This window comes from Pelodiscus sinensis, chromosome 1, assembly GCF_052426305.1.
Source record: "Pelodiscus sinensis isolate ZL-2025 chromosome 1, ASM5242630v1, whole genome shotgun sequence".
Lineage (NCBI taxonomy): Eukaryota > Metazoa > Chordata > Testudines > Trionychidae > Pelodiscus > Pelodiscus sinensis.
The window spans coordinates 325,372,865-325,388,656 of record NC_143052.1 but is presented as its reverse complement, the minus strand read 5'-3'; the positions used below and the strand labels follow the sequence as shown (position 1 = coordinate 325,388,656).

Here is a 15,792-nt window from a genome sequence, read left to right as displayed (position 1 = left end):
AGAAAATCGGCATCTTCTCACTTCTATAGTTGAAAATTACTTTGATCAGAAATAAAAAATCATGAAGCTGAAGTTAATGGCACTAAAGGAAGGAATCTCACAGCATTTTAAAAATTTCTCATATTATTAATTTCCTAATATTGGGTTTTTATCACACGCTATATCACATTTTGGCCCTGGCAAGTTGAGCAGAATTGTGGGGGAAAATACACAGAATAACTTCCTTGTATCTGTTTATCAAAGTCCCTATCTTAGTTAAATGTTTTTAATGAAGCAAAGATTATTTGTCTTCAAATAATCTTATCTTTACGATTAAGTTAACAGAAAGTGAAACAAGATATGCCTAAAACAAGCCCACACATGAATGATTTGGGGATTTTGTTTCTATTTCATAGCCAAAATCCATCAAGAGAGAACATGCTTCCTTTCTAAATTACAAATTTTGGGAATTACGTCTCTCCAATACACGGTATATAGCTTCGTTCCATGACATGGCAGGAAGAGAGGTCTGTCTGTTGGTAAACTAAGATCTGCTTACATTTTAACTAACACCTTCAAAGAAGAGAAACGAGTGGCAGATTATGCTTTCTCCAATATTCAGAAGATTTTAATGAGGATTCTCCTAACAAGGCCATCAATTTTTATATCTTTGCTCTGCATAGCAGCAAGTAACTATAACTATTTGTCTCCCCCCAGCCTGTCATGTATCCGATTTATTTTCAGTCTTCTTTCATTTCAAATAGTCCTTCCCATCCACTCTCCCTAATGACAGCGAAAAAGAATGTGGCCTCATTTTTTAAACAAATAAGTAATGTAACTAAATAAAGCTTACCATTATTGCAAGAGTGTGTGGAAACCAGATAATTGTGTTCATAATCATGGTAAGGCAGAGGGATGCTCCCCTACAAGAACATTTCTATAGCTGTTTAGGAATTCTATCACTAAATGGTGTAACAGTGGCAGTTTATACAATGCATTTGTAATATATTTTCAAATATGTATGCTGTGTCTTCAGCCCAGTTTACGAACTTATCAACTGAAGAATTGGTTTTGAAATACATGTATAAGAGGGTCTTTGGCTGCACCCTCTCTCTCTTGCGGTTTCATCCCCTCAGGGGCATTTTCTCACGGAGGGAGTAGTGTAGCCAGACAGGAATCCCCCCTGCAACATCCATCTTGGTTGCCCCTCTTAGGTGCCTCAGAGCACACAGGGCACAGAGAGCAATAAAATCAGCATTGTCTTTGAAGCCTTGACAGAAGGCCCGGATATGCTGGCTGCTGTGACCCTGAATGACTGTAAACATAGATAGAGGGGGCCATACACCAATTGTTGACCTGTAAAGGCAGCAGAAACTTCCCTTGGTTAGCATTGATATTGATACGATCACACAACCGTTCTGGGCAGGGGAAGGGGGTGGGAGTGGGGAGGGGAATCTCTCACTGAAAAAAGAATGTCCAGTACTTTCAATTTAGTTATCTCTCTTACAAGGCTAAACTGTGTTCACAACTTCCTTGTAAGAGCTGGCGTCACAAAGACGGACCAGCACAATTTGGCATCTTAAATAAGAAAGAGGATACGTGGCCCCATGGGTATAAAGATGGGGCCCAGCAGCATGCTTATTTGAGCTTCGATCCATCAACTACCTGCTGGTCGGGTTACGTGATTAAACTCCCGAGGTCCACATGGGGACGCCCTGCCTCGTATTCGTCTTTCCTAGGGATTGAGTGACCGATCCTGGCCTGACACGCTGGGACTGAGCGACGCAGAAGGGGGTAAAAATTGTACCCGTATGTGGCCTTTTGTCTTAGTGCACGCATAGACTTAGAGCTCTTTAAAGATTAAGCTGTCATTTGGTAGCATTATTTTATTTCATTTTTATTATTTATTTATTTATTTATTTTTCTTTTCCTTTTTTTTCTTTTTCCTTTGTAACCATTTTTAAGATCTGTATTTGCTAGCAGTTAAGAAATAGAGCAATAGCCACTGTAACCACATGCTTTAGAAACCTCTTTAATAAATCTGTAAGGGTGTGTCTAAACTACATGGCTCCGTCGATAGAGCCATGTAGATTAGGCTGATCAGCAGAGGGAAATGAAGCCGCAATTTAAATAATAGCGGCTTGATTTAAATTTAAATCTGATGATCAGCTGGTTGGCAGAGCATGGCAGCCATTTAAATTTAAATGAAGCTGTGATTATTTAAATCATGGCTTCATTTCCCTCTGCTGATCAGCCTAATCTACATGGCTCCATCGACGGAGCCATGTAGTTTAGACACATCCTAACTGTTTAAGCTTTAACTTGACTCCTCCTGTTGCTGTAACAGAGCCAAACACAATTAAAAGAACTCCAGATGGTCAAAGGGGTAGACGCAGGCAGAGCTGCGTGTTTGGATCATGTCGCCTCCACAGGACAGATCCTTAGGGCACCTGTCAGCCATTTTTCGGCTGCCTGCTGCGAAGGGTCTTCTGCCCTAGCAGTTAAAGTTTCGGGTGTAATAAGCTCTCCCTGAAAATTCTTGGGGCACCTGTCAGCCATTCCTTGGTTGCCTGCTGAGAAGGGACCTTCTGTCCTAGCAGTTAAAGTCTCAGGTGTATAATAAAACTCACATACACACCACTCACTACCCCTACTGTCAGCTGACAAGTGGGGAGCAGGGGGATCCAGGCCCGCTCTCTCTTATGGGTCCCAGCCCAGGGCCCTGAGGACTAGTACTCTAATGGTCTGGTCCGGCTGATGGGGCTCCTGCTGAAACTCACCAGCTCTTGGGTAATATGTAGGAAGCCCTACCCTGGGCTTCTTCCTACCCCCTGCGAGTCTGGTTCACGGTACCTGGGGTGTCCATTCGCCACCCAACTTCCCTTCCTGACCCCCCTCTTGGGCATCCTCCCTCTCCTCTTTGAATTCCCCCACTGGGGCAGTCCCACCTCTCGCCCCTCCCTCTGACCTCACGTTGCCCTTTAGCCCAACCCCTTGCATCCGCTACTTCTCTGTCTCTCCTCCCCCATGCCATGGGGGCCAGATGTCCTCCTGTTCCCCTGACACTGCTGCAGCTCAGCTGTGCCACAGCGCTAGAACACATGGCGCATCTGGGTTTTTTTACAGCTGCCTCCCCGGACAGCACGGGGATCGGAGCGGCCTTGGTGCAGGGCGATCTCACATCGCTGAAGTGGGGCAGAGCTGCTCTGTCACAAGGTGCCTAAAGAATCTAATTGATTGGCTGTCTCTGAAGAGAAACACTACCTTTGTATTTGAAATAAAATCTCTTTCTCTCTTCATTTTGACTGATTATACTCCTGTCATTTAGGAAGATGGAACAGACATTTTTAAGGAATAGAAGGGAAAGAACACCACAAACTCAACAGAAAGTCAGACTATCCCCGATATTTCTTTTAATACAGCAAAATTATTTTAGTAATATCAGGACAATGGAAGGAATCTAGAAAGAAGGCTTTGTGATACTCTGAGTAATGTTCCTCTATACTGGCTGAACCTCTCTAGTCTAGCTCTCTCTGATCTGGTACATCTGTGGTCCAGCATGATTTTAATTATTCAGATGTCCACTTATCATGGGTGTGGCCAAGTTTCCTGTGGTCCCATAAAGTTTGTTTACAGACATCAATCCTAAATCTCAGTGTTCTGTGCAGCTCTTTAGCTCTAAGATACAACCCCTTCGATACAACCGCATCTGCTCTAATCCCACTGACAGAGACCAGAAGCTTCAGGATCTCTACCAAGCATTTATAAACCTCAACTACCCACCCGGAGAAATAAAAAAGCAAATTGAAAGAGCCTCACGAATACCTAGAAACCATCTACTTCACAACACACCCAAGAAGACCAACAGTAGAACACCACTTGTCATCACCTACAACCCCCAACTTAAACCTGTCCAACACATTATCCTATACTGGAACAGGATACCATACTCCAAGAGGCTCTGGGAGACAGACCCATAGTCTCCAAGGGTACGTCTACACTACATGCCTCTGTCAGCAGAGACATGTAGATTTGTTTATTCAGCAAAGGTAAATGAAGCCGTGATTTAAATGATCATTTACATTTACATGGCTGCCGCGCTGAGCCGACAAACAGCTGATCAGCTGTTTGTCGGCTTGCCGCTAGTCTGGACGTTCCCCCTGTCGACATCAAAGCCCTTTGTCGGCAGCCCCAGTAAACCTCATTCCACGAGGAATAACGGGGCTGCTGACAAAGGGCTTTGATGTCGACGGGGGGAACGTCCAGACTAGCAGTGAGCCGACAAACAGCTGATCAGCTGTTTGTCGGCTCAGCGTGGCAGCCATGTAAATGTAAATGAAGCTGCGATCATTTAAATCGCGGATTCATTTACCTTTGCCTACAACCCTAATCTACATGCCTCTGCCGACAGAGGCATGTAGTGTAGACACAGCCCTATAGACAACCACCTAACCTCAAGATGATTCTTACCAACAACCACAAGACATACCACACTAATACCAACCCTGGTACCTTCCCTTGCAACAAACCCTGTTGCCAGCTTTGTCCACATATTCATTCTGCTGATACCATTATTGGACCTAACCAAGTGAGTTATAAGATCAAGAACACATATTCCTACGCATCCGGAAATATAATTTATGCTATCATGTGCCGAAAGTGTCCGTCTGCTATGTACATTGGACAAACATCTCAGACACTTCGCCAAAGGATTAATGCCCACAAAACAGATATCAGACAAGATCACAAAGAGAAAACAGTTTCTTGCCATTTTAACCAGAAAGGACACTCTCTCAATGACTTAACCACCTGCATTCTGCTACAAAGACCTTTTACATCTGCACTTGAAAGGGAATCCTCTGAACTGTCATTCATGTTAAAATTCGACACTTTCCAACAAGGACTTAACAAACATTTGAACTATCTCACCCATTACCAAGATAGTTTCCCCAATTATCACCTCTAATACCATTAACTCACAAACATCCCACTCTCCCTACCTCTAATATCATCAATTCACAGACACTTACCTTCCTTCCTCCCCCCCCCCCCACATCCCCCTCCTGTTCTGCAATGTGATTTGTCCTTTTCATATTTGTTCATTTTTTTTTAATTGTATCCTTTGGTATATATGGTTGTGACTACTTTCTTCCACTATTTGATCTGAGGAAGTGGGTCTGGCCCACGAAAGCTCATCATCTAATAAACCATCTTGTTAGTCTTTAAAGTGCTACATTGTCCTGCTCTTTGGAAAGAGGCTTGCAATCTAGACATAGCCTCAGATATAGGTGCATCTGCTGAGGACTCCTGCATTAGGAATGCACTTCACTATGGGATTGTTTTATTTTAAAAAAGGCACCACAGAAGCTAAATGTAATATACAAATATTGGCAATATAGTAATATGAAGCCAGACAAATTAGATTACAATTTTTGAGTTTTCTAATCCAAAGTTAACTCAATTACATTGCATGTATATTAGAAATATTAACTTTTTAAATGCCCTGATTTTTATGCTTGCCTTAGGTATGTTAACATTGCATTAATGTTTGATTTACATGTAATTGCCAGGAAGAGAAGGTGAATTTTTGGGCATTCCAATGCCAACCTCACTCATAAATAGTAGTGTTTCTCAAAGTGGGCTGCAGCTCCACTTTGAGAAAGCCTCTAGAGAGCCTTTGCCACTTTGTCTGCCTAAAGGATGTGTAGCCTTATGGCTCGCATTGACTCTGGTTCACCATTTCCAGCCAAGAGGAACTACAGGAAGCTATGAACCCTTTAGTTCAGGGGTGGGGAACATTTTTTGAGTCAGGGTCCTTTTTGACCAGTCATCTGAAGAAGTGGGCTGTGCTCACGAAATCTCATGATACCATCTACATGCTTTGTTAGTTTATAAAGTGCTACCAGACCACTTGTTGTTTTTTAAGTTTATCCTGTACAGACTAACTCGACTACCCCGAGGTTTCAAATTAGTTCATCAGTCTGTTTGTTTTATCTAATTGTTACATAGTTACTGTAACAAAGGTGAAATGGTTTTTGTCACATGATTTCCATTAACTATGATGAGAGCTGCATAGCTAAAACCTCACATATTGTTTTGAAAATAAACATGTAGTGCTTGGTATTCACTGATTAAAATATGTAGTGTGTGAGGTCTTTTTTCACTGATTAAAATATGTGCTGTGTGAGGTCTTGTCTACATTGTAACTTACATTTTCTATGAAAACAACAGCAACATCAGTAATAACTGTAATTCAAATTTTGACTCCTAACAACAAAAAGGGTAATAAACTTGTTTTCCTTACACAGGCAATAGATCCAGAAAAGTTGATGGAATTATTTGTATGAGTGAGATCAGGAGGATTTGGTTCAAAGTACCTTCTGTTTTCTTACTGGGATCCCTACATGCCTCACTACAGAGGAAGATTGAAGCTGCCGCTGTTGATCTTCCAGGGTTCAAATTCATGGGCTAATTAAGAGAGCTAATTTGAAGTGAGAAGAGGACTCCAGTTGATGCTGGTAACCTTGTTTTCACAAGAAGGGAAGTCAAAGGAAAAGTGTTCTTCTTTCAACTTTCTGCAGTGTAGACACTGCCAAAAGCCGAGTTAAGCTACTTTGACTTCAGCTACGCACTTGATGCGGCCGAAGTTGCGTATCTTAATTCGACTTTGTCCCGTAGTGTAGACATACTCATTGGGACTTAGAGCTTTAAAGCTATTTTCTTCTTGACTAAAGCTGCTTGAATTAATTCAAATGAATGTAGTAGTTCCATTAGCTAACATTTCATTTTGGTACCAATGGATTTTTTCATCTTTCAGTTATGTCATAAATGGGAAAGCCTTAGCTGTAAACAGATTGAACTATTAGAACTTTATAGACGATAAAATATGTTCACTTACTGCCCTCATGCTTTCAAAGTGTCCACCTTCTTTCACAAAATCTATTGGCTGCCCATTCAAGGTCCAATAGAAAGTAACCTCTAGTGTGTTGTCATGAATGGCTTTGCAGCTGAGGACAATGCTTTCTCCAACGGTTAACTCAGTCCTCTTGGGAGTCAGATCTATCCTTGTTGGTTCTTGAAAACAGAAAACAATTAGTAATAATTAAATGCAGGTCCTGTGATATTCCAACATCAATAGCATTTTCTTGAATTCTACTTAATTCCATAAATCTTGTCTGCCTGCTGGGCTGAATGTTTTTTCTTTCTGAGTACACAGGATCAAACTCTGCACTGTGCTGTGTGGACCAACAATGAGGAGGCAGCAAAGGCAAAGAGAGCCAGCAACAATCTTCTTACTTTCATAAAAGCAACAAGGCATAATCTCAACTAGTCATCACTGGGAATGCTGGGAAGGGAGACCTCCTAACATACTGGCTGATGCATTGTGCTCAAGAAATAGTGTTACTAAATTTTGGGATTTCATCATGAGCCTCACAATATTTTTTAAAGCACCAGCTTCTGGAATCTTGTGATTATACAACAATCTCAACTTTCATTTAAAAAAAAAGAGTATATTTCTCCCACAGTTGCAGGAAAATTTTTTGAAAAGCAGACCCCCTAAAGACTGAAACACCTGAAAACATATAAAAAAGAAACCAATCTCACGATTTGGAGGGTTTTATTCAAGATTTGGGTATGCTTGGCATGGGCAATAATACTGGGAATGCAGTCCTCCGGGTAGAAGGCCTGTCCGAATACACTATAAGAGCTAGTCAGTATGACGGAAAGGGAAGTATGTGTTAGCAAGGGGCATGTACTATTCTTTTTAAGAGAACAGCAAGCTGGAGCCAATAACATAACCCATGGCCCTGCTTTGAGCCATCATCTTGAGCAACTTTAGGGCTTGGTCTGTCAAGGCGCAGAGCACTCTGGTCCTAAAAGTCACTGTAAATACCTGCATACAGAACATCTGATTTAAAAATGTCTCTGGGTTGGGCACAATGCACTCAGCAACTTATAGGATTGAGCCTCTGCTGCTGGTTAAATTGAATGTTCAGTGCCAATCTGCTCCCTCACATCCAAATGTAATAAGCTCAGTGCCATTCAGGTTCTGGTTCTTTGTGATGATCAAGTTTGAACTATCTCCCCTGGTAGTCAGAGGTTCAGTTTCTTCTATATTATATTTCTATGACCCTTCCTTCACCCCCACACCTGGGGTGAAGGTTCTCCCTTTAGAACAAACTGCATGGTAAGGCTCTGCAGGACAGGTACAAGACTGACATGGAGATATAGATTATCCAGAATATGGGGTTGCACAGCACCCCTGATATGTGTCAATAACAAACAGCTGCTACCCAGTGGAATGCATCTCTGATGTATCTTTAAAAAATGCTCTCTGAATTGTCATTTATTCATTGCTGATTTATAACTCAGAGGGAAGTGTTGCGTACATTTAAGATGACTGATCTTTTACCTATAAATCAGACATCACCTGTATTAATAACAACCAAATGCCTGGTAAACTAGTTTTAACTGAGTAGTTAATGATGTGATGGACTTCCAGATATTTCTTTTAGGGTTTGTATGGCTAAAAATAGTACTTTTATTGCTATACTTTCATTACTGTGTGCATGTAGAAAGGATAATTCTTTCTGGAAGCTAGCATGTCTGAAAGTCAGAGGGTATATACAGGCAGTCCCCGGGTTACGTACAAGATAGGGACTGTAGGTTTGTTCTTAAGTTGAATCTGTATGTAAGTCGGAACTGGCGTCCAGATTCAGCCGCTGCTGAAACTGATCAGTTTCAACAGCGGCTGAATCTGGACGCCAGTTCTGACTTACATACAGATTCAACTTAAGAACCCCAGGCATCCCCAAGTTAGCTGCTGCTGAAACTGATCAGCGGCTGCTTCCAGGAAGCCCGGGGCAGGGGCTTCCTGTAGTCAGCCACTGGTCAGTTTCAGCAGCGGCTGACTTGGGGACACGTGGGGCAGAACAGCTGGGGTGCTGCTGGGTTGGTCCAGTAGCGCCGCCGCTCCTCGGCGCTACTGGACCAACCCAGCAGCACCCCAGCTGCTCTGCCCCAGGCGTCCTGATTCAGCCGCTGCTGAAACTGACCAGCAGTGGCTGAATCAGGACGCCTGGGGCAGAGCAGCTGGGGTGCTGCCCGGTTGGTCCAGTAGCGCCCAGAGCGGCGCTACGGGACCAACTGGCAGCGCCCCAGCTGCTGTACCACAGGTGTCCGGAGCAAAGCCGTGGAGCACGGGGGCAGCGGGATAGCCCAGACGCGCCGTGGCTGTCCTGCTGCCCTCGGGCTCCGTGGCTTTGCTCCCCGTCCCCCTGGTCTGCAGACCAGGGGGACGGGGAGCAAAGCGACGGAACCCGTGGGCAGCGGATAGCCCAGACGCGTCTGGGCTGTCCGCTGCCCGCGTGCTCCGTGGCTTTGCTCAGCTTTGCCCCCCCTGCCCCTCTGGTCTGCAGACCAGGGGGATGGGGGAGGGGCAAAGCAGAGCAAAGCAGAGCCAAGCCACGGAGCAGCGGCCAGCTGACAGCCCAGATGCGTCTGGGCTGTCAGCTGGCCACTGCTCTGCGGCTTGGCTCTGCTTTGCCCCCCCACCCCCCTGGTCCCCCCCCCATCCCCCTGTCCGCTGCCCGCGTGTTCTGCCGCTTTGCTTCCTCTCCCTGGTCTGCTGGAGACCAGGGAGAGGAAGGGCCCCGTTCGTAACTGCGTATCCTACATAAGTCGGATCCGCGTAACTCGGGGACTGCCTGTACCTCCTTATTTTTCTCTCTCTTCTTTACCATACTGAATTAACTTGATAATCTGGATAAAATTAATTTATATACTAGTTTTTTCCTGACATGTATCTTAAAACATTAGAAGCATGTATTCAACAGGGGAAATAAATTGTTGGCACAATCTTTTGTAAACTTTTTGGGGAGAGGTACTGTCTTTTTGTTCTGTGTCTGTGCAGTGCTTAGCACAGTGGGTTCTTGATCCAGTCTGGGATAATAGTGTACAAATACTATATGCATAATCAATAATTGATAAAATATTAATTAATTAATGATCAGTGTGCTTTTCCATACCTTTAACAAATACTGATGCTATCGTTTCGGCGGAGCCAAATACATTTTCTCCTTGGCATAAGTACTTTCCTTCATCAGATTTGGAAGCATTCAGTATTTGTAGGCTCCCATCTGGAAGAAGAGTTATCCTGAAAATTATAAAAAATGTTTGTATTCTGTATTAGCATGTACCATATCCTCAAACATAGGCATATTCAATGGGGTTATCTTTTAGGGCTAATCAACAGGATTAAAAATTGCTGCCCCCTGTATGCCAGAAAAACGAAGATGATTCTCTTAGGAAAAGCTGCAAATGAACCCATTTTATTCCCTCGTTCTCCTTAATTCAAAATTGACTCATGCCGGAGCCATTTGGTGAGCTCTCCTTTGACACTTAACAATGGTGAATTTTAATTGTGTTTTTGTAAAAAAGATGATCCTGGATTCTTTGTCATTAACATTTGGCTGATATATTATTGTTGAATGCTATATCAATATTAAGCACAAGGTATTCCACATGAAATTATCAGTGACCTTAAAAATCAAATCTAAGAATTATGAAGGGTACAAAGCAGAGGATGACAAGGAAAGAACATAAAATTAATAGCATGTGGCCGGAATATGATTTATAGTGCTTGCTATACACAATGCAGGACAGGTATGGAAATGAGTTCTGATGACTTCTGTTTACTTTATTTTTTCCTGAGTATTGTGTGGACTTGATTCTACAATCTCTGTGAGTAACTTTGCTGAAGTCATTGGAACTGATGAGAAGCTGCAAAATCACACCCTTTTTGTTGGGTGACTAATGTTTTAGCCTTGTCCAAACTGTGCTAGAAAGAGACATTTGTATGTGCAAAGATGAAAAATAAAACACTGTTGCAACTTTTAATATTCCAAAATTTACAATTAAGGCATTCTTCTATGATCTCCTATTGAAGTGTGATTACCTTTTTTATTTTTAAGTTTTACTTATTGGGTGAGATTCACCCATGTGATGTAAGGCCAGTGCAACACCCAGGCTCACTGATGTGGGGAGGGGAACGAGAGGGGCAATTGCTGAGTAGCCCAGGCAATATAAAAGGACCTGGAGCCCTGGCCTCAGCTGCGGTAGCTCTGTCTGCTCTGTCAAAAGTGAACGTGTCTCTTGATTGAAAGATACATTTGATTATGCCCCAGGCAGGTTCTGAGGTGGGGTACTAGACCTGGAACCTTCATAGAGCATATCAAAGCATCTTTGATTCAAGAGACATTGCTTCAGCTTTCTTCCTACAGGCAGGTTGGTCTGGGGAAGGGAGGAGAGATGAAGTGGAGCTGCAGGTGGGGCTGGAGCTGGGCTGGCCTAGGGCTTTTCCGGCAGAGGAATGAGTTTGTGCTTCTTCAGGGAGGAGGGCTTGTGGCCCCATATGAGGGAGGATGATAGGGGGCACATTGATTTCTTTACTCTGTGGGGTCCAGAATTGCCATTGGTGGGCCTGGCGAGAGCTCAGTATCACTTAATTACTATTATGAGGACACTAGTGGGAATTGATTGGTGTATCAGTCTTGCACTGGCCCTGTGCACAGTAGAGAATTTTACCCACTGCAGGTCATTATTAAACAAACCCCTCTTGCTCCTCTCTGCCTCCATGCAAGGAGAGTCTACCCTCATGGGGTACATCTAGACTACAGGCTTCCATCGATAGAAGTTTTGTCGACAGATTCTGTTGACAAAACTTCTGTCAAAAAAGAGTGTCCAGAATACATCACTTTGTCGACAAAGTGATCAGCTTTGTCGACAAAGAGCGTCCAGACTGCTGAACACTCTGTCGACAAAAGAAGGCACCCAGAAGTGCTTTTGGAAGGTCACAGGGACAGCCTTTAAGCCCAGGCACTGCTGCATGCTCTCTGCAGAGACGCGTGCTTACAGGGATTCTCCTGGACAGCCGTTGCTCTGTTCCTGCTTCTAGCTTGCTTACTTCCCAGAGGGAAAGCAAGGCTGCTGCATTTTTTGCTTTGGTTCCACGAGGAGTAATGGTAGTTCAAGTTAGAGAGCCTAATTCGAACTACCTACTCCGTGCCGCGTGTAGCCGCGGGCACGGAGTCCGCACTAATGGGGTTTAAAAATGGCAGCGCCCGGCAAGATGCAAATGAAGCCCGGGATATTTAAATCCCGGGCTTCATTTGCAACTTCGAATGCCTACATTAGTCACCCTAGTTCAACTAGGGTGGCAGTGTAGACATACCCACAGGGAAGCCCCTGATTGTCCCCAGGGCCTTCCACATGTGGGAGCGTCCCATACCCCCGGTGCCTTCCTCCCTGCAACTCCTCTCGGCCCCAAATTCACTCGTTCGACCCATTCATCACACACTGAGAACAGAGACAGGTGTTGGTGAAAACACGTGGACAGTTTAACGCACTGTTGCTTTTTGAAAAACTAAAATGAGAAACTCTTGTGTTCAGAGAAAATAAAAACTCTTTTGTGCAGTATAAATAAAACAACTCTTTCATTCAGAGAAAATGAAGTGTATGTAAACAAAATAAAGTGCTCCCCTCTGTTAGTGTCATTGGTGGGAAGGGGGACTGTCAACCTGGCCGGGGTGGGGAAGCTCAGGGCTGAGGGGGCTGCCCAGAGGAGGAGCCCCTGCCACTTTGGCTGTGGAGGCCTTCTCGCACCCGATGGCATGTGCGGGCAGCGACAGGAGGGGGCAGGACAGGAGGTAGGGCTGTACCTGGGTCTGGGATGGCAGGAGCTGAGGCGGGGGCAGGGGCAGTGGCAGGACCTGGCACAGGACCAGGGACGGCCATGGCCTCCCAGATCACAGTACATATGTCTGTGTGCTGCTGGGCAAATTCCTGCAGCAACTACTGGGACCACTTGGCCTCTGCCTCCATCCTCCTGTCCATCAGGACCGTGATGTGCTGGTGCACCAGGTATAGGTAGGTGCGCCAGTGCCGACAGGTTCCCTGCAGCCGTCTGAGTGGTGGGGCAGGTGTTGTGCCCTCCTCCCGGAGAGCTGGTCCAGCTGTGGAGGACGAGAGGGAAGAGTCGTCAGTCATTCATGCTCACACTTTCTCTGAGAGGGCATGCCCTCCTTCCTCTCAGCAGGTGGTGCCAGTCCTAGGGCCAGAAGCTGCTCATGTGTGTCTCAGTAAGACATGGTGTGGCCTGGCCCGCAGCCACAGCCTCCCTGGAGCCCAGGGAGATGTGCAGGCCACTGTCATGCCCTGCTTCATGCATCCCCCATGGCCGAGCAGCACAGATGAGTGTTGGGCCACGGTTGGGGCTCCCTCAGAGTGCTGAGAGGCCTGTGGTAGTGCGGCAATCCCAGCATCTCCAGCCCATGGCTGCATGTGGCATCCCTGCCTGCAGGAACAGGCGGTGCCTAGCAGCTGTGCGGGTGCAAGGGGGTAGTACGGCCCTCCCTGAGGGTGGCCATGGGTGTGCCTCCCCTTTCCCCCCGGGCCGTGATCAGCATGACATGTCACAGTACTGCACTGTCCCCTTTGCTCCCACCTGCCCTGTCCTGTGTGATTTGGATCCTCATAGCACTCACCTGATGTTCCCTCACCAGAGTCCGAGGTGGTCTGGAAGGCCTCCTGTGTCTGGGTGCCTGGCTCCCGGGTGCTCTGTGCTGTCCTCCTCCTCTTCTTCCTCCTACTGGAGCTCCTGGTCCCCCAGCAGGTGTTGCAGCCACTGTAGCATGGGGGTCTCCAGCCCGGATTCCACGAGCCTCTCAGGAGGCAGGGGTTCCCCTGGATCCAGGATCCTGTCCAGCTTCTTATAGTACACGCAGGCATGCAGTGCCTCTCCGGAGCAGGAGCTGCGCTCATGGGCTCTCACATACCCCTGCCGCAGCTCCTTAACCTTTGCCCTGACCTGCTCCAGTGTGCAGGGGCGGTGACCTTGTTTGGCCAGGCCTTCTGCCATTCTGGCATATGTGTCCACATTCCTCCTCCTGCTGGACTGCATGGCCTGGAGGGACTCCCCCTCAGCCTAGAGACCCAGGAGGACTTTTATCTCCGGCCCTGACCAGGAGGGTGCCCACCGTTTGGTGTCCCTGGCTTCCTGGGGGGATGTGTCCCTGGAGAGGCAAAGGGGATCTTGAGGGGCTTCTCCATGGGACATGGCTCCACTTGACTCACCACAGAAGAGCTGCGCATTCCAGGTCCACTCTGGAGCTGACTTGCTGCCAGAGTGCTGATCCTGGGTGCCTGTGCCTTTTAAAGATGGCTATGGGCAGAAACAATAGAGTTGGAAGCAGTGGCAGGAGTGTCCACTAGGGCTTCTTCCTGGAGGCCTTTACTGTCAACATAACTTCTGCCCTGCGTCCACACTTCCCTTCTGTCAACATAACTATGTTGACGGAGGTGTTATTCCTCGTGGAATGAGGTTTGCCACAGTTGACATAGCTACCGAGTTATATCGATGTTATGTTGACATAACTCAGTGGCAGTGTGGACGCAGGTGTAGTTTTGTTGACAAAAGTCCATTTTTGTCAACAAACCTTGTGGTCTAGACATACCCATGCCGTCTAGTAAAAGCTGGCACACGAGACAAATGCATCTCCAGAGGACACTCCTTCCTTGTTCCCAGTCCTGCAAAAGTCTCAGTATGTTGGCGGGTACCCTGTGGGATTCTGCCCATTTGAAAGGGTAGAAGGGAGCAGATGCTCCTTACCAAATTGTTTCTCCATCACAAATAGCTTGGGGTGGTTCTGTTCAGTTATCGTAGTTTTTTTTCTAAAACACTGCAGAGAAAACCTACAATAACTTACACTGCTTTGCCCTCATGCTGTGGACATTCAAGGAGCAATTAAAAATGGGGAGTCAGCAGCCTCCCCAAGTCCCATGAAATTCATTAGCATCGACATAATTTAAACCTAATTTTAAAATAATTAGCTCTTATAGTTTTGAGGAAAATCTTTCAAATATTACTAAGTGCTAAGTGATGCTGTGCTGAATCTCCTGAAGACAGAGAGTCTGAAACAATCATTGCAGGAGAAGTGTGACTCCCTCTTAACTATGTATGTACTGAGGGACAGTGTCATTAACAACATAATTTATAGGAAGGGGATGATCTAACCCATCTCTTTAAATTCCAGGAGGTATAAGAACCAGAAATCAGTGGGAGATGCAGTACGTCAAAGATACCGTACAAAGTACTTCTGAAATGAATGAATTGCCCATTTGCTCTTCTCTTGGCCTTAACTGCTGAGCAAAACCACCTCAAGGTGAAGGCTATCAAGGGAGCAAGGAGCTATGGCTCTACCCCGATTGACAGGTTTCGTCCTGCTTCCTCTGTAGCCAGTAAAGGAAGAAAACCCCTTCTTAGGAAAGACAAGCCAGTACAGAAAGCTGAATTGTAATTTGGATAAATTTATTTAAAGCATAAGTCTAAGTAATGAGTATAAACTTAATTATCAAGACAACTATATAGTGTTCCACTGGGAAAAAAAAGTGAGACATTGAATCATAGAATACTAGAACTAGGGGACTTTGAGAAGTCATCAAGTCCAGTCCTCTGCACACACAGCAGCACCAAGCACCATCTAGATCATCCCTGACACATGTCTATCTAACTTGCTATTAAATATCTCCTAATGATGGAAATTCCACAACCTCCCTAGGCAATTTATTCCAGTTCTTAACTACTCTGATAGCTAGGAAGTTTTTTCTAATGTCCAACCTAAACCCCTTATGCAGCAATTTATGCCCATTGTCCTATCATCAGAGGTTAAGCAGAATATCAGAGGTATCCCGGAAAAACCCACTACGTCCAAGGAACACGTCTGCTCTTCCATGTTTTTTTGCAGAAGAGCAGAC

General features: G+C 45.4%; 1 protein-coding gene across 1 annotated transcript in view; it reads right to left on the bottom strand.

Moving 5' to 3' along the window:
* Window positions 1-15,792, bottom strand: part of CNTN5 (contactin 5) — a 1,036,023-nt gene that overhangs the window by 109,369 nt on the left and 910,862 nt on the right. The window contains exons 14-15 of the mRNA XM_089775740.1: window positions 10,008-10,135; window positions 6,878-7,053 (exon numbers count right to left, since the gene is read on the bottom strand). Coding sequence (XP_089631866.1) covers window positions 6,878-7,053; window positions 10,008-10,135 — 304 coding nt within the window. The remainder of the gene's footprint in view (window positions 1-6,877; window positions 7,054-10,007; window positions 10,136-15,792) is intronic.